This window comes from Cynocephalus volans, chromosome 11, assembly GCF_027409185.1.
Source record: "Cynocephalus volans isolate mCynVol1 chromosome 11, mCynVol1.pri, whole genome shotgun sequence".
NCBI lineage: Eukaryota > Metazoa > Chordata > Mammalia > Dermoptera > Cynocephalidae > Cynocephalus > Cynocephalus volans.
This window is the reverse complement of record NC_084470.1, coordinates 56907773-56926486: the sequence shown is the minus strand read 5'-3', so window position 1 is coordinate 56926486 and position 18714 is coordinate 56907773. Positions and strand designations below refer to the sequence as shown.

General features: G+C 44.8%; 1 protein-coding gene across 1 annotated transcript; it reads right to left on the bottom strand.

The window, feature by feature from the left end:
* Positions 1-17655: 17655 nt before the first annotated feature.
* Positions 17656-18714, bottom strand: LOC134390323 (C-C chemokine receptor type 5). The gene has a single exon (XM_063113549.1). It carries the CDS (start codon positions 18712-18714, stop codon positions 17656-17658), a length of 1059 nt encoding a protein of 352 aa, XP_062969619.1.

Sequence of the window (18714 nt, the reverse complement as noted above, 5' to 3'; positions counted from 1 at the left end):
CTCACAGCACTGAAAGATTCACACAATGAAATAAAAACACAACCAAGAGCTTAAGCAGCAGTCTAGAACATGCAGAAGAAAGAATTTCTGATCTTAAAGATAGTCTTTTTGAAGTAACCCATGTGAATAAAAGAAGGGTAAAAAGAATTTAAGAAAGTGAAGAAAATCCAAGAAAGCTAGCAGACAACGTTAAGCACACAAACATTCAAATCATGGTGTTCCGGAAGAGGAAGAGAAAGGAAAAGTTATAGAAAAACTATTCAATGAAATAATAGAAAACTTCCCAGGTATAGGGAGAGACATAGACCTTCAGATCCAGGAGGCTCAAAGATCCCCAAACAGATTCAACCCAAAAAGATCCTCTCCAAGACACACTGTAGTCAAACTGGCAAAGCTCAAAGACAGAGAGAATCTTAAAAGAAGTGAGAGAAAAGCATCAAGTCACCTGTAAGAGAGCCCCTATCAGACTAACAGCAGACTTTTCAACAGAAACTCTACAGGCCAGAAGAAAATCAGATGATATATTCAAAATACTAAAAGAAAAGAACTGCCATCCAAGAATACTATATCTAGCAAGGCTATCCTTCAGAAACAAGGGAAAAATAGTGTATTTTCCAGAAAAACAAAAGCTGCAGGAGTTCACCACCACACGACCAACCCTACAAGAAATCCTCAAGGAAGTCCTGCATCTGGAATCTGAAAAATGATAATCAGTACCACAAATGCACAAGAAAGAACAAAACCCACTGGTAGAACAAAAATGCAAATGAGAGAGAAAGAAACTAAATCTTACCACCAGAAAAAACCGTAATGACAATGTAATAATGCCCCTGCTTTATTTCTGAGTTTAGTAATTTTGGTCTTCTCTCTTTTTTTCTTGGTCAGTCTATATAAAGGTTTGCAAATTTTGTTGATCTTTTTAAAGATAACTTTTTTAGTTTTGTTGAAAGTATCTATTGTTTTTTAATTCCCTGTTGCATATATTTCTGATGTAATCTTTGCTATTTCCTACTTATAATTGCTTTTGGTTTAGTTTGCTCTTCTTTTTCTATTTTCTTAATGTAGAAGTCTACATTAGTTATTTGAGATTTTTCTTATTTTTAATATAGGTGTTTACAAGTATAAATTTTCCTCTACGCACTGCATGAGCCCTGCATTCTAAAAATTTTGATAAGTTGTGCTTTGATCTTTATCTCAAAGTACTCTCTAATGATTTTTCTTTTTACCCATTGTTATTAGGAGAGTGTTTAATTTACACACATTAGTGAATTTTCTAAATATCCTGTCATTGTAGTCAGAGAACATATTTTCTATGATCTTTATCTTTTTAAATGTCATAAGACTTGTTTTGTGGCAAAAAACCCCACAACAATAAAGTAAAACAGTGGGGGAAAAACTAAAAAAAGAGAAAGAAAACAGAAAAAACCCTAAAAAAACTAAAAATAAAATTCGACATATGACAAAGTGTGTCACAGCGATAGATTACGGACTATTGCACTGAAGTAGTCCCCAAAAGCTGACCCTGTCACAATCATTAACTGTATTTTGAAGTCTTGCATCATGATGAATAGCTGCTCCCCCCTCCCCTTTTTTTTACCTTTCTCAGAATTCGGTTTCCATGATTTCAACATTTGGAATTTTAACCTTTCAGGGTTGTAATTTTTGGCATTTTAGAGATTAGTGATTTTATTTTATTTTATTTTATTTATTTTGGCAGCTGGACCACCGTGAGGGGATCTGAACCCTTAACCTTGATGAGGTTAGAGATTTTAGATGTTAGGAATTTGGATATTTTAAGGTTTCAGCATTCGGGATTATGGCATTTGGGACTGCGTCTTACAGGATTCTGATTGGCATCCGATGGCTAATATCTACTGCGTGGTGTTTCAACAAATGCTTTATGTCCAGAGAGGCTTGCCTTGTTCATAGCAGGCCCCTTGTCTTCCAATTTTCGGTTGGGTTTGGCCAGTGGGGAATTCTAGGCAGGAGACCAGAGAGTGAGGTCAGGGGATCTTGCCACTTGGCTTCCTCCTGGCAGGGTCTCCATGGGCTGATGTGTCCCTTGGCCTAAAGGCAGCTCTTGTCAGACAGTGTCCTCCCCTTGTTCCTTCCTGCCTAGCAGTGGGAATGGTGGCCTATTGTCCCTAGCTTCAGGCACCCACCGTGTTCTGTGGTTTCCCTATCCCCTGTCCAAACCTTTGTACAGAATCCCCTTATTTAAGATTTCTCAGTTGCCCTAGTTGAGTGTGCCATTTAGTTTCTGGCAAGACCCTGGAGGGACATCTTCTGAGTGCCAGACCCCAGGGAGAAAATGGTGAGCGAAGTAGACTGTTCTCTGCCCTCACAGCATTGACATTCTAGGGCAGATGGTCAGGTATGTAACTGCTTATAGTAAGGGGACATGAGCCGAGCTGCGGGAGCCCATGGAGCTACGCGAGCAGGCACAGGGACACCTGGTCCAGTCCAGGAGGGACAAGCGAAGGCTTCCTGAAGTGGGTGTCCTCCGGGCTGGAAGGCTGGTGGGAGTCAGCCCGGCGAGGTGTGCATGGGCCTCTTATCCTCTCCTCCCTTCCCTCCTAATGTCTTCTTTTTCAGGTTCTTGAGGGGCCATTTACTTGTCTCTCAGAGATGAGGCAAGGGAAGGGGAAGTCAAAGAATTCATGGTGGTGCCATTTTATTGCTTTTTGGCATCTGTGGCTATTTCAGATTGGATTCCTGGGGATCCCGGGCTCAGAGAGGGACAGTGTGTGCAGAAGGCTGGTTGCGGAGGGCTTCCAGGAGACACACCTGTAAGGGAGAGAACGAGGCAGGGCTGTGCAGAGGGAGATGCACAATGCGGTCACAACTGAGGCCTCAGCTGATCCTTCAAGGAGCCTTGGAGCTGGTATGGTCCTTTAGAGTTGTCCTGATTGAGGGGCATGGGCCAGGCCTCAGCACTCTCAGCAGCCATCATGGGCCTCAGCCCTCCAGTGGGAGGGGGAGCATCCTGGGTGGCAGCACCAGTTCCCAGTGGTGGAGCAGCTGTGTGTCTCAGCAGCTCCACTCCCACCCACAGGGCAGGGGGCACAGTGGCCTTGATGAGGGCATCGGGGTAGAGTCCCCCAGCATCCACTGCACTGGTGGAGGGTTCTAGATATCCTGCAAATTTCATTTACCCTGAATGACAAGAAATGGAAGCTGAAATTTTGAAAGGCACAGGGTCATAAGACCATGGAGCCTACACATGGGCTCATGCATGCTGAAGGAGGAAGTCACATGCACAGCAAGGCCACACTGTCCAGTTGACCGTTCGCTGGGTTACTCTCTATTGTTACCAGAGTGTGAAGAGAAGAGTCAACAAAGAACCAGACGTCCTTGCCAGTCCCATCCCTCCCACTTTCCCTTTTCCTCTTTTTCTTTCCCTGCCTAATTGGCCACTGTCAGTTTTCATAGGGTAGGGTCAGGTTGGACAGTCACTGATTCAATATTAACCACACGGTAAATAAGAAATGTTTCTTTGATGAACAGAGGTTAAAAGTAATATGCTAAGTAGCATCCTCACTTGAAAATATTCCTTTTAATAAAATTAAATTATGACACATTTTAATTGTGTAGGAAAGGTTTTGGGCCTGGTCTTCAGCCTGGGTGGTTGTCCTGGGCCTGCCCAGGGCCGAGGCCCAGGAGCCCTGTGGGCTGGGGACTATGAAGGCTCTGCTTCCTCCCTGCCCTGCTCTCCCCTAGGGGTGGTCCCTGAGGCTCTTCAGAGGCTCCACAGCCACTCCCTTCCCAGGCCCTGCAACCTCCAGGGACATGAGCCAGCTCCTATCTCTGCACCAGTGTCCAGTCCCCAGCTCCTTCCTGTCTCAAAGGATTCAGCCACACCCTCTTGGAAGGGTCTTGGAAAGGCCCCTCCCTTTCCCAGTAAACCAGGCCCTTTAAACCATAAAGGCTCGCTCTGTCCCTCCCAGAGAACACAGAATTTGAGGACAAAAATCATGCTGTTCTAGGGGGAAGTAGGAAATGTGACTGCTCCTGTGACTTGAGCAGCCGAGGAAGCTCCAAGCAGGAGATGTGAACTCATGCTGCATCCTGATTGCGCCAGAGTCAGTGGATGGGTTTTCTTCCCTTATCTGGCTTGACTCTCTGCAACATTTGACATTGCAGTCACTTCCTCTTCCTCCCAGAGCCCTCTTTTCTGGGCTGCTTCAGTGCCCCAGGTTTGCCTCTGCCTTTCTTGGCACATTCTTCAGTGTTTTGAGGGGCTCCTTTTGCTGCCTGTATCCCTCAGGGTTCTGCTTGGGCCATTTTGTCCATTTCCATGGTATCCCACTTCCTGTGACCCCAGGCATAGATCTCCACTCGATCTGCTGAATCCCAGGCCAGCACGTCCAGCTTCCCTGACACTGCCTCCTGGACATCCCTCAGAATTTCTGACACAACCTATCCTGAAAACTGACCCCATCATCCCACACCCTGAAAGCAGTGCTCCCCTCCACACACCAAATCCAAGTCCTGACGATCCATCCTGGTAGCATTCAGATCCAATAGCTTCTCTCCATGCAGAGCTCTCCCACCTTGGCAGAGGCCTCCACCGTGTTCCAGACGGAGCACTGCCAAAACCTTGGCCCAGGCGCTCTGCCTCCATTCCTGCCTTACTCCAATAGTCTCCACAACTCAAAACCCCTCCCCTTATCGGCCCCACGCTCCTTAGTAGGTATGCAAGGCACGTCCTCATCTGCTCCCCACTTTCCAGCTTCCAGTCCTGGTCTTTCCTCTCCCTTCTCCCTTTCTACACACAGGAAGCCACTTCCCACTCCCTGAAGCTGCCTGCTTTCTGTGCTTCCACATTTTCCCATCCGCTGCTTCCACGGAAATTCCTCCATTCACCTCACAGAGACACACTCCTCCTTGTAATTTCTGCTGTGGAGGACACCCACCCCTACACACATACACCCAGACTGAGAAAGTCTCCTAGAACTGCTATGTTCTCAGGACACCTTGCCAGTGGGGTCAGGGGACACTTGCTCACATGTGCACTTGGGCTCACAGGGGAGGCCTGAGAGTGGCGTTCTGGCTCTGGTGGGACTCACTCTGGGTACGTGGGAAGGCCATGGAAGTGGGATTGAGGCATGAATGAGAGGATGAAGATAGAGTACCTGCAGACAGCTGAGTCTCTTTGGCCATGCAAAGAATCCAGAATGTTCCATGAGTCTGGAGTAAGCTGCAGAAATCTGCTAGGGGCATGTACTAGCCTCCCACGTGCCCCAGAGTCCTCCTTGATGAGACCACAGCACAGCGAAAGCTCTAGAGCAGGCTTCTCAACCACAGCCTTGTTGACACTCTGGGTTGGATAAGTTTTCTTGTGGGGCATTTGTGCTTTGCATTGTGGGGCGTTGAGCAGCACCCTGGCCTTATCTCCCACTAGATGCCAGTAGCACTGCGCCCCTCAGCTGTGACAACTGCACTGTCTCCAGATGCTGCTGGATGACCCTGGCGGGGACTGTCATCCCCCTGTTGAGAACTGCTGCACTAGAAGAATCAACCGTGGGGTGGCAGAAACGGAGATGAATTTGACTAGGGAGCTCTGAACAGAAAATTAATCCTATGTATCTTGAATTTGACTGAAAAATCACAGGGTGGATTGAACATGCTAGGGAGGATGAAATGGAATCTTGGGCCCTAAAACAAATGCAGCTCAGAATGAAAAGAGGCTGTTCGGTTATGAACCACAATCTCATTTGTGCTGCTATAACTGTGAGTCATCAGAGGCTCATCCTTGGTTCTCAGGCTTTACTTGAGCCATATCAGAAGTCAGTTCTGATAGCCCAGCCCTGGGCCAGGAAGCTCTCCTCTGTGCCCTGGGAGCCTGCATCACTCTGCATTGGAACTGTTTGCTTATCTCTCTGGTTCTTGTCTTTAGACTCTTACATCATTTCTTGAATACAGGAATTCATGCCCTATTAGAACCCTAGCACCGGCACACCAACTTCTCAATAAACATTTGTTGAATGAAGGAATAATTTTAAGTGCAAATCCTCTGAATTAGTGACACTTCCCACTGTAATCTGTTGTTTACTCCTTGGTGGAGTTTGATGGAGAGGGAAGACCACTTCTGACTCCTCAAAGTGGGGTGGCACTTTGAGAGGGGCAGCAATATTCTTTTGTAATTAATACAGGTCTCTTAAGAAGGCAGTTTTCAAAAATATAGGCTGTACTACAATACCCTGTAGTGAGAATGGTGGCTAAACACGTACCTCTAAGTCTGTGCTTGAAAACCCGTCCACTCCACTGGGAAAAATCGATGAGAAGTGCTTCTTTCTTAGAGTGTGGGAGAAGTGGGGACTTTCGTGTCTGTGTTAGATAAGGTGCTCGCGGTGCAAGGAGCTGAGACAGGCTCAGGCTCACCTAGCCTGAAGGACAATGCTGGAAGACTGCTGGGATTGGTCACAGGGAGGAAGTGGCTGCTGAGCATCTGGATGGGGAAACACATGACATAGGGCAGTTCTGTGTTGGGACATTGTCTCCGGTGGTCACAGGGCTTCTCTCCTAGGCACAGCTGGCCACTGTCTGCCTCTGTGGGGCCCGGTCATGGCCATCATTTCTAGAGGTGAGAATCTGGTAGACTCATAGAATCCGTGGCAGGAAGGTGGCCTCTGTAATTTGTGTTCACTGCAATGGCGCTTGAAAGGAAGCTAAGTCCCCTTCCTCCCTTCTCCTCGTCCCCTCCCCCCGCCCACCCTTTCTTTTTCATCTTCTTCTTCTCTCTCCTTCCCCATTTCTCTCTCTCTCTCTCACTCTATCTCTATCTCTCTATTTATCTCAACTTTTTATTATGTAAATATTCAAATATCACATGGGCAGAGAACAGTATGTTAAATCTCCATGTACCCATCCCCCAATTTCAACTACTATCTGCATATGGCCAATCCTGTTTTACCTACGTTCCCTCACCTCCCCTCTCCCTCCACCCCACCAGATTATTTTAAAGCAAATTTCAAACATCACATAATTTAATCCATTAGTATTTCGGTATGTATCCCCAAGAGACAGAAGCTCTTCAAAAGTAATTACAATGTCATTATTATACTCCAAATTAAAGAACGATTAACATTATAGCACAAGAGTACTTCAAAAAGTTCATGGAAAAATAGAATTAAAAGGTAATATGAATCTGTCCATAAATGTTTTGAAGTACCCTGGTATACCTGGTCAAAGTAGCGTGTACCTTGTGTACCTAGTCAAAATCATGTTCCGATTTCCCCAGTGTGTCATAGATGTACTTTCTCACTGGTTTGTTCTAACCTGGGTACAGTCGAGGTCCACACTGTGTCGTACTGCTAATGTATAACACTTCTTCTCTGCCCTCTTCCTCTCCGCACTTTTTTTTGCAGTGAGTTGAATAAACTGGGCCATCTGTCCTGTAGAACTTCTTACATTCTGGATTTGGCTGACTGCATCCCTGTGGTGTCTGTCCCCTGTATTTTCTTTGAACTGGTATTGGCAGGTGGAGGCTCAGCTGCAGGTGAGGTCTGCAGGTGAGGCCCTCCGCGGACTGGCCGAGTGCTTGCCATTGCTCCACACAGGGGTGCCCTGTTGCTGTTTCTTTGACGTGAACACTGGATTCCGGGGCATTTCAAACGCAGCTGGACAGAAGCATTCTAAAGGAAGATTTGAATAAGAGCAAAGATAGAACAATCTGCTATAGGTGAAATCAAAGATCAATTAAAAAGTAACAAATGTCTCTAAAAGTGGTAAAAGTATAATAATTACAACATGGTGACACTGCACAAATGGACAGAGGTGCAGGACAGAAAGCACAGTAATTGGGCTAGACATTTTCAAAGGATTAAAAATATTATAAAGACGGAATTTTAAATTAGTAGAAAACTAGTAAATGTGTTTGGGACAATTGTGTGCCATCTGGAGAAAAAAACACAAAATCTTGGATTTCCACATCACTCCATACTTCAAGGTAAATTCTGGAAGGAGAGAGAAAAATGGAATATAATGTCACTATAAGCTTCACAAGAAAAGATGGAAGATTTTTGCAACTTCAGCATGGAGAAGGTATTTCCAAACATGCCACAAAACCTAGAAACCGAAGAAAAAGTTCTTAAGTTCAACTATATAACAATAAATTTTCTCTGCCTGGCAAAGAACAATAACAATAATAGCTAAAATCTGAGTGATTGTCATGTGGCTGTTAACACGTTACCTATTCTCATAAGCCAGTTACATATTAACTCATTTAGTCCTCAGGTCAATCTGTGAGGTTGCCAGCATTATCGCCATTTCACATATGGGGAAACCAAGGCACAGAGACACTAAGTAACTTGCTCAAGATCATAAAGTGAAAACACCCAAGGTATACCGGCATTTGTGTGAAACACTCGGAGAAAAGAGTATAGATGTGAATTTGCGTATATGCAGGAAATATCTTCACAATGATACTTAAGAAATTGGTAACTAATTGCCTCCAGGATGAGAAACGGGGTAGTGGAGATAGGGAAGGGAAGGAGATTTTCTCCTAAGCCCTTTGCTACCTACAAACTGAAACAAGCGGGGAGAAAGGGACATCACAAAACTGGACCCCAAAATTCAAAGAGCTCAGTACCTTGTCATGCAGGTGCATGCATCTCCCCACCCCTTGACGACCCCACTGTAGGGTGGTGATGCTGGGACAATAAGGAATGAGTATATTTTGTTTAGTGTGCTCTATCCAATCAGACATAGAATCAAGCAGTGGGTTGTGGACTGATTTTCTTTACAAAATAGTCACAACAAAACATTGACACTAAAAGAGGTGTGCTTCAGGAATCTGGAAATAACTCTTCTGTGGAAGCCACATTCCCTGAGACCCCGGTGACCCCCGCTTTTTTCCACCCCCACTGCCTCTGCCTGCAGCCAGGCCTGCTCAAGCACTACTGGACGGAGCCTGTGACTCCTGCTCCTTCTCTGAGTCTCTCCCTTTTGTCCTGTGGACAGAACACTTTTTCTGAAAAGGCAAAGTTGATCATGTAACTGTCTTGTTTGACACTGTCAATGGGTTCCTGAGGCCTGTGATAACATCTGCACTTGGCAGCTAGACACAGATACTGCACATAGTAGGCACTCAACGACTTCTGAATTACGAAGTAACTGGGGAGTGGGGAGTCATAAACAGCTAATGAGCTTGGTACTGTGATGCGGAGACTCCCCGATCCCTGTCACTTTATGCTTTGCTTCTGCTCAAACAGAGGGCAGAGCAGAGGGGAGGTCTGCAGAGGACACTCCTAGTCCTCGCCTCTCCCCTGTACTGGCCACTGCTCCTGGTCTCCCGCAGGAGGGATGCACGCACACAGCCAGACACTCAAACCCACACCCACGCAGTATCTGCCTGCCTGTCTACTGTGTGTCTGTCTGTCTGATCTTTGCTGTGCCACTTTAAGCACCTGGACTATGCCTTGCTCTACTTCACCTCTGCACGTTTGCTTAATACAGATGTTCTTCAACTTATGATGAGGTTATGTACTGATAAACCCATTGCAAGTTGAAAATATCGTAAGTCAAAATGCAGTTAGTAGACCTGATCATAGTTTAGCCTAGCCTCCCTTAAACATGCTCAGAACACTTACATTAGCCTACGGTTGGGCAAAATCATCAAACGCAAAACCTATTTATAAAAAAGTGTTGAATATCTCATGATTTATTGAATACTGCGTTGAAAGTGAAAAACAGCATGGCTGTATGGGTACTTAAGGAAAATTTCTACTAAATAAGTATTGCTTTTGCACCATCGTAAAGTTAAACTACTGTAAATTGAACCATTGTGAGTCAGGGAGCGTCTGTAGTTCCTGCTCCACCTAAGTAGTTTCTAACCAGCCCTTACTGAACTGCAGCAATGCCTACTCCAGGACCCCTTCCTCCAGGCCCCTGTCCTTGGGTTGTATAACTCACCCACCTCTGGCTCTCAGAGCCCCTTCCATATACCATTCACAGTGCTTTTCAAATACCAGTGTAACGTTATCTATTTGCCTGCCTTTCTCTTTAACAGGTGAATCTCATGAGGACTCTCTTTCATGGCGTGGGTTGGCATCTGGCACATAGTGGGCCATTCATAAATGTTTGTTGAATGAATGGATGCTGAATGTTGAGCTGCAAACAGTTAATGCACAATTGAACTGTGCTGGTGACCACTCCCCCACTCCACTCCCCACCCCTTATTTCTTCTCTCCCCAGGTTTCTGTTTCTGCTTGAAGGAGGGCAGAAGCTCTGCCCAACTGCCCTCTCCCTCTCTGAGGAAGGCTGAAGGACCCACTTCCCATCTGTGGGGCTGTACGCATAACTGACTCCACCTTAGGACCTTACTGCTTGTTACATCTTTGTGAGAGCTTCGCCCATCAATTTATACACTAACCAGGGGAAAGGTAGTTAGAATAATAGAGAGGAACAACCTGCTGACAGTAAAGAAGGAACGATTAGGTACTGGTGTGGCGACAACCCGGCCTGGCCACAACCTGGCCTGGCCACCTTCATCAATATTTGGAGCTAGTTGTGTTAAAGCTTGTTTATGAACTGCCTATATAAACCTGAGCTCAGTCTGAGATGGCACAGAGAAGCTAGGCATGTGCCCTTGGGTGTCTTCTATAAGTAAGTTACCCTGTAATAAAGTTCCTTGATTTATCCCATGGAATGGCCTATTTTGTTGTTTGGCCTTGGGATACCTTTCCAGTTAGGTGGACAATCAGCTCCTGGTCCCCCTTCAGAGGCCATCTCTCTCCTGCCCCTGACCGCCCCAGCTTCCCTGGTAGGAGAGTGTACTTGGGTCTGTTGGTTGCTCCTTTTCCATGGGCGCAGATGAGGGTGAGGGCCCCAGATCTAGAGGAGGGGATGGTACAAAACCCTATTTCCTTCCTGTGTCTAAACCACATCTGACCATGGCCCTTTCCAGAGCTGATTATTGGGTGTTGCTTACCTAATTCCCACTTCTCCGTGCATGTAAGCTTCTATCAGAATCCAGAGGGAGGGGTGGGCAGATGGCCTGCCACTGCTTTCCCAGTTTGTCTTGACCTGTAGGGTCTACATCTAACCAGAATTATTGATATTAGACTAATTCACCTTAAAAGGCTTCTAAAAGGAGCTACATAGGGCCAAACAGATTGAACACAAGGCCATAAAGTTGTGAGGCCCTTACTATCGATTACTTGTAAAACCACAATGTTGATTTCACTCCTGAAGAGCCCTCAGTTGACTCTGGTCTGCCAGAACTTCTATTTCACTGTGGAAAGTGAGCTGGACTGCCCACCACGTTACAAGACTGTGTGGAGAGCAAAATCCCAGCCTGGAAGATGTAGCCATTCTCAGTAAATTATTAAAGTAGCCAAAGTTACGAGAACTTCTCTGTGCCAGGCACTGTGTTAAGCCCTTAACATGAAATTTCTCACTTATCCTCTGAACAAATCCTGAGGCAGGTTTTATTATTAGTCCCAATTACAGATGAGGAAACTGAGGCTTAGAACAGTATGTAACTTGGGTAGTAACTCAAACCTAGGACACCTTGATGCCAAGGTCCAAGTTATACTGATATTTATTGAATATTTCTAATATGCCAGACTCACACTGTCTAATATAGTAGCCATTGGCCACATTAAAATTAAAATTAAATAAAATTTAAAACTCAGTTCCACAGCCACACTGGCCACATTTTACACTAGTCTGGTGGCTACCATATCGGACAATGCAGGTGCCAAGAATTTCCATCATTACAGGAAATTCTACTGGACAGCCCAGTCTAGATACTTTACATCCCAACACCACCATTTCAGGTAGATATTATTAGTATCCCAAATGACTACTGGAATTCCTTTTGGAACCTGACATCTGGAGACTTTGAGTCACTTGACCAAGTTCCTGCAGCCTCAAGGCTGGCACTGGAGTCAGTGTCACTGTGAAACCCCTTTTCTCTCATCCACAGGCTCTACTTTCCACCTGCAGGAAGGATCGAGTTGACCAATCAACAGAGTCCTAATTTGATTTTACATTAGGAAAACAGAATTCTCTCTTAAGGATTGTTGAGTAATCTTAACTAATGAATAAACCTAAGTAGGGGACATTTAGAGAAAATATAGACTATACTGAAATGTTCCCACTAGATTTCTGTTTTTAATCGTAGTTACATTTTATTACATTTAGCGATATGCAGTTTCAAAAAAAGGGCATTATCTTGACTCCAGCCACAAAGAGTACGTTATCAGCGATATCTACTGTTCAGTAAAGAGTAGGAGCTGTTGTATTTCATCCATATGCCAGGCCTATAGGAGGTGCTCTTTTAATGCTAGCTTTTAATTCTCTGCTGAGTTATCCTTGCTGTGACAGGCTGGCAGGCACTGGCATGGGTTCCCAGTCCTTCAGGGATAATGCTTTAGAGGAAAGGGTTAAAGGGGATGGCTCACTGGAGGGACAGGGAAATGGGTGGAAGGAGAACTCTGTATACACTTGTGAAGCATCTCAGAAGATTTCCTACACAAGAGCCTTGTTCTCTCTTGAATTTGAAGTCACCAAGCTCAGCAGGGCACGAGACATCCCACTTTTGTTTACTTCTCACTTGGAAAGGACAGGTCAAAACTTAATCCAAAACCAGAAACGAAAGCTGAATACTTAAAGCCTCAAATACAGATATTTCATGTTGCCAATTACGCTTAGATTCATATGCTTTAAAATCAGTTTCGGGGGAGGCAGAGTTAATGTCCTGTTATGGATATTTAGGCTCTCCCGGGCCCACATGCCACTTACCTCCAGGCCAGGCAAAATCTTGCTCAGACAACAGCCCTTGCTCTCAGCTTGACAGGCTGTAAGCAGCGGCTCCCAAACTTGGCGCCACGTAGAATCACCTGGGGAGCTTCTGAAAGAACCACAGGCTGCAGTGTAGACAGATCAAATCAGAATTGCATGGGGGGACCCAGTGTCACTATTTGTAAAAATCCCCAAATGACTCCAGCATGCAGCCAAGATTAAGCCAGGGCCAGAGCCTGGGCTTCATGGATTCCAGATTTTCCATGGGTGCTGGTTGTTGGGGGAGTTAGAACTGCTCCCATTCCCCTGCTCCAGGGCTCAGGGCTGGCTGCCCATGTGTGGTCAGGAAACACCACCAGACGTGGCCGTGCTTGGGCCACTCCACACCCGCTGAATCAGAATCCCTAGGGTTTGGGGAAGGCTCTGCTCTTCACCTTTGAGGTGAGGGGCTGGGCTGACTGGTCCTCAACAGCCTTCCTGTTTTCAAATTATAGGATTCCATAAGACGGTTTGAGCAAAATGAGGTGATAACAGTAATGGAGGAAGGAGAGTGTGGATAACAGAAAGACCCCCCCTCCATCCTGACCATATTTGATTATTTCTAGTGTTTGGTACCCCAAACCATCAGATATACAGGATTATAGAGGGAAACATGGAAGGGGCTTGGGGTATTTTATGGACTATGAAAAATGCTTAGTCCCAAAACATCTTCTGATCTTGTTGCAAAGCTGTGAGTTCAGCACACTGCAGAGATTGGTCTGGGCAGCCGGAACCTTCATTTCACTACAGACGTCAACCTGCGTCCTCAATTTATGCTCCTCTTGTTCTTCAGAAACAATGAGAATGAGCTGTGCATCATCTACTCTGAGCTACTGTGGATATCCCTCTTGTTCACAACCGGAATGGTGCAGAGACAAACACTGAACAACTGCATGTAAAATGCTCCTTGTTTGTGTCCTCTGTGGTTGGCTGGCTGTCCCACACCGGTGTTAGTTTGCCTTTGTGGCCTCAGTGGGGCAGTATAGTCCAGGGTTCTTCATGGCTCTGATGGCCTTTTCATTGAATCTACTTTGAAAAGCACATACACTCTTTCCATGCATGCTTTAAAAAACTAGTTACGACCTTAAAGAACAAAAATAAATCCCTGAAATGTGACAGAATCACAACGACACAAGAATTTATAATCAAACAATATTAACAATATGGAGCCAAAAGCAAGTAAGACTGCTGAAAATGTTTATAGAAAATTATGAAGGAAATATATATATTTATACATATAAAATATAAAATATTAAAGTTTGGCCATGCTTTGGAAAAATAGGAGCAAGATTTTTATAGCAAATTTTACTTCCAAGCAAAGGAGCTCTGGGAATTCTTTCATGTTTTTGCCTTTTCTGTTCACCGTCATCCCTGCGGGTTATGGAAGGTCTCTACCTACTCCGACTATGAGTAAGTGGATATGTTAACAAATTACGAGGAAGAGCATTCAAAAGTTCATGACTTGAAAAATAAAAAATAAAATTAAAAAGAAAGTTCATGACTTGTTCTCTGGTTCACATTTCCAATTCTAGCCTCTAGGGTAGTCATGTTGATGTTTGGTAGTCTGTCTCTCCCACTGATAGAAAATAAATGGCTTGTAAATTTAATCATAACAGTGGAAATGCCAATGTGTTTTAATTTAGTTAGAGCTGTTTAAAGTATGAACTCCTGGAATACTAATGGACACAAAATCCCAGTTGATGAATTTGCACACGATTCCTCGATGCTAAGAACATTCACCTGTACTTTGACTCTATCTATGGCATGTCCGTAGCCCCCTCCTTGACAGGGCCTGCTGGATTGAGACAGTAGGATACCTTCACCCAGGGGATGGTGAATGGAGTCAGATGCTGAAGGTCATAATGAGTGCATGCTCCAAGGAGTAAAGGAACGGGCACAGGGAGATGATGGGGCTGGGCTCTGGAAAGGTTGCCGACACTTGGGATAGCTTTTCTTCATGTGAACATTGGTTTCCTTTAATAAGATGGTAAGGGGATCAAGAGGGCACGCATGCATACTAGCTGTGAAACTGATACCTCCCAACCTTCACATATGGGATAGGTCTTTCTTCTCCATGACCTTTCCCTCCACTCTACCCCCCAACCCCCTCCTACCCTTCCTTGGTTCATCCCACCTTTTGGCCTGAGAGATGCAAGGCAGTCCTTCAGGTATGGAAAGGGAAAAGCTGCCCTCCTAGCCAGATCCAGCTGTCCTGCTTTCTGCTCATTTCATGCAGCAACAAGTAGGACCACGGTTGGCTCTGGAAGGTGAGTGTGCTGCAGACTGAAATCCAGCATGTTCCATACTGTGGTAACCTTTACCTGGAGCTCCTGTCCTACCTCAGGATAAGAGACAAGTGCACAGAAATCCAGATGGACACCACGGTCATTACCACAGTTAGAGCCAAGTTTTGGGGAGGAATTTTAAAAGAAAGAAAAGCAACCTTTTCAGCAGCCAACCTCATCTTCACACAGCACATGCCACCACCCTGGACCGCGACAAATGGCTAGGCCTTGACATTGCATGTCTTCTTCATGTTCAAACATAGACAATCGGCTTACAGCATCGACTCTCTCTTTAAAACATGTCAACTATTTTGTTTGAGTAGTACAATTAAATTTGAAATTTAGAAGTTTTCAGGTTAATTGCTTCTCTTGGGAGGTAGCATCTTTAAACACAAATTACTATAGCAATTTGTCTCAAGAAGGGGGTCAACTTGTAAAAATATTTAAAATGTAAAGAAATGCAATTCTTCATGTATATATTCCTCATATATATGTATGTATATACTAAGAAAGTTTCCTAAAAACAGATATTTATGTGCTATTCTCTGTAAGTACTAGTCTCTATTTTTACATGCTGTCCTCTATATGTCCACTTGACTGAAAGAACAAGAGTACAATCAACTATTTTTAGAAGGTCTTTTTTATTAGATGTATATCTTCTAAGCAATTTGTAACTTTCTATATACATAAGAATATACAAATACACAAAAGATGTCAGAATGTCTTTGAGCTGACCCAGAGGCGAAGGTCCTGGGCTACTTATGCACTCTCAATGACCTTAAGAACAAAGGAAAAGCCACAATGCTCAAGTTTCACATTCAGAGCTTGAGAAAAATCAGTAACACCTCTACTTTTTCTAAAACTTTAATCCCCTGAGTTCTCACCTTTTCATGTTTCCTCGTCTAATCTGTACTATGATGGTTTTAGCTACCCCAAAATTCAAAACAATCTCAGGTACGTACAAAATCATGTAAGAAACAACTGAAAAAAAAAAAAGTCCTAGCTTTCCCTTTGAAATGAATAAATCCCTTAGTGTTTGGGTATGGCTTGTCTGAAAAAGGCATCTGAAAAAAGTATCTAAAGCCCCCACACCCAGCCTGAAGTGTGGAGGTTGGTAAATTATAATTTTTGTATTTTTTCAAGCTCCAGACAGCTTGTTTCCAAATGAATGTGTCCCTTCCCCCCCTTTACCTATTGATAATTAAATCCAGAGGAAAAAAACCCCAATATCTGCACTGGGCAGGCAGAGTCTTAATCTTCGGGCTTCCCCCACCTTCCCTCACCTATTTGGGGCCTCTTTGCTCAATGCTTATAAATCTCTGAATTTTAATTAACTATATAATCAATCCTCACCTAGATCTCATATGTGATCTAAAATACGTTCCTAGACCTCAAGTTCATATATTCATGAATCTAGAGTTTCCAGGTCTCCTGGAGACCCCTGGCCATGAGAGCTGGGAGAATTCAATGAAAGACAGCTCAGAGTCTCTCCGTCAGGCTGTGTTCAAGCTCAGACAACCGGACTCATTTTCTCACACAAGCCCCTCTTCTTCTTGACCTAAACCTCCTTCTCCTCTTTTTGTGCTTGATGTCTCTTTAAGGGTTTCTGCTCTGCCCCTCACCTCCAACCCAACTCTGTCCCTAGTTCTGCTGGCTCTGCACCCTAATGCTGCAGTAACACCTCCCTCCTTCCCATCCCGGTGCCTCAGTCTTCGTGGAGTCCATCCTCACCCTAACCTGAGGGTTGTTGCTGGTCTCCTTGCCCTAAATGCTCACCTCTGGCCATGGAATAAGCCTTCTGCAACATTGGCCAGTGAGCGCTCTGCTCATGACTGTAACACAGCAATGCTGTCAAGGTTCCTCACAATCCAGCCTTGTCCTTCCTCCCCTGGGTCTCCCCAACCAGCCCCATGTCTTCCTACAACCAAACTCATGCAGTGCCTGCAGCCTGAAGCCCGACTTCCCTCTCCTCCACCAACAGGTGATCCTACTCGAATCACTTCTCATGTAGGAAGCTTTCCCAGCTGTCCCAGGCCGCAAGGCTCTCACCTGGTCCTGAGTCTGTAGAACTTATTAACCATACCTTGGAGGAGAAATCACACGTGAATGATGTCGTGTCTTAACTAGTTGCACTCATGTCTTTTCTCTCCATGGCAAGACAAAGACCTGTGTTAAGCACATTTACAACATGTATGTTGCCTTGCATAAGGTGAGAAGCTGTACATTTCTCGATTAATTTTGTTACTTTTGTTCAGGTAACCAAACTCAAGAATCAGCAATTCTGTGAAGATTTTTTTTTTTTTTTTATGATGAACTTTTGCAGTGAAGGGGTAGTTTGCCAGTAATGATGTATGCGAAGGGGAGATGAAAAAGTTGCTATTTCATCAATGTATTTTGACTCGGCTTTCTAGAACTGATGGCCTAAAAAGATCTAATATACTTAAAACAGATGCTGAATAGATGGATGAATCTCAGACCCTCGATGACAATAACTACCTTTTTAAAAGAACCCCCAGACTGTGTATAAAAACTGAGTCATATGCACAACTCAGTCCAGGTAACAAGCCAGCTTGAGTCCAGGTCACAAGCCAACAGATATTTCCTGCTCCCCAGTGGATCGGGTGTAAACTGAGCTTACTCGCTCAGGAGCCTGTCGCTGGAAGATGGGACAGCGTTTGCAGAAGCGTTTGGCAACGTGCTTTTGGAAAAACCTCAACAGGTAACTTCTGAACTTCTCCCCGATGAAGGCGTAGATGACAGGATTGATGCAGCAGTGTGTCATCCCAAGAGTCTCTGTCACCTGCATGGCTTGGTCCAGCCTGTTGGAGCTAACGCAGTTATTCAGACCAAAGAATTCCTGGAAGGTGCTCAGGCAGAGGACGATGTTATACGGAGCCCAGAAAAGAAAGTAAACAATCATGATGGCGAAGATGAGCCTCACAGCCTTGTGCCTCTTCTTCTCGTTTCGACACCGAAGCAGGGTTCTCAGGATTCCCGAGTAGCAGATGACCATGACAAGCACGGGCAGGACCAGGCCTAAGATGATCATCTTTAATGTCTGAAATTTCTTCCAGAAATGATACTGACTGGTTGGAAAATGAGGGCTGCATGTACAACGAAAACCTTCTTTTTGAGATTTGGTAAAGATGATTCCTGGGAGAGAGGCAAACACAGCCACCACCCAAGTGATCCCACTTGTTACCACCCCAAAGGTGACTGTCCTGGCTTTTAAAGCAAACACAGCATGGACGATAGCCAGGTACCTATCGATTGTCAGGAGGATGATGAAGAAGATTCCAGAGAAGAAGCCTATAAAATAGAGCCCTGTCAAAAGTCGACACATTGTATTTCCAAAGTCCCACTGGGCTGCGGCATAATGAGCCCAGAACGGGATGGTAAGAAGGAAAAGCAGGTCAGAAATGGCCAGATTGAGCAGGTAGATGTCAGTCATGCTTTTCAGCTTTTTGCAGTTTATCAGGGTGAGGACGACCAGTATGTTGCCCACAAACCCAAAGATGAATACCAGCGAGTAGAGTGGAGGCAGGAGCTGGGCTGCAATTTGCTTCACGTCGATTTTCTGGCAGGGCTCTGACACTCCATAATCAATGTCATAGCTCGGAGTTGACTCTGTATACTCCAT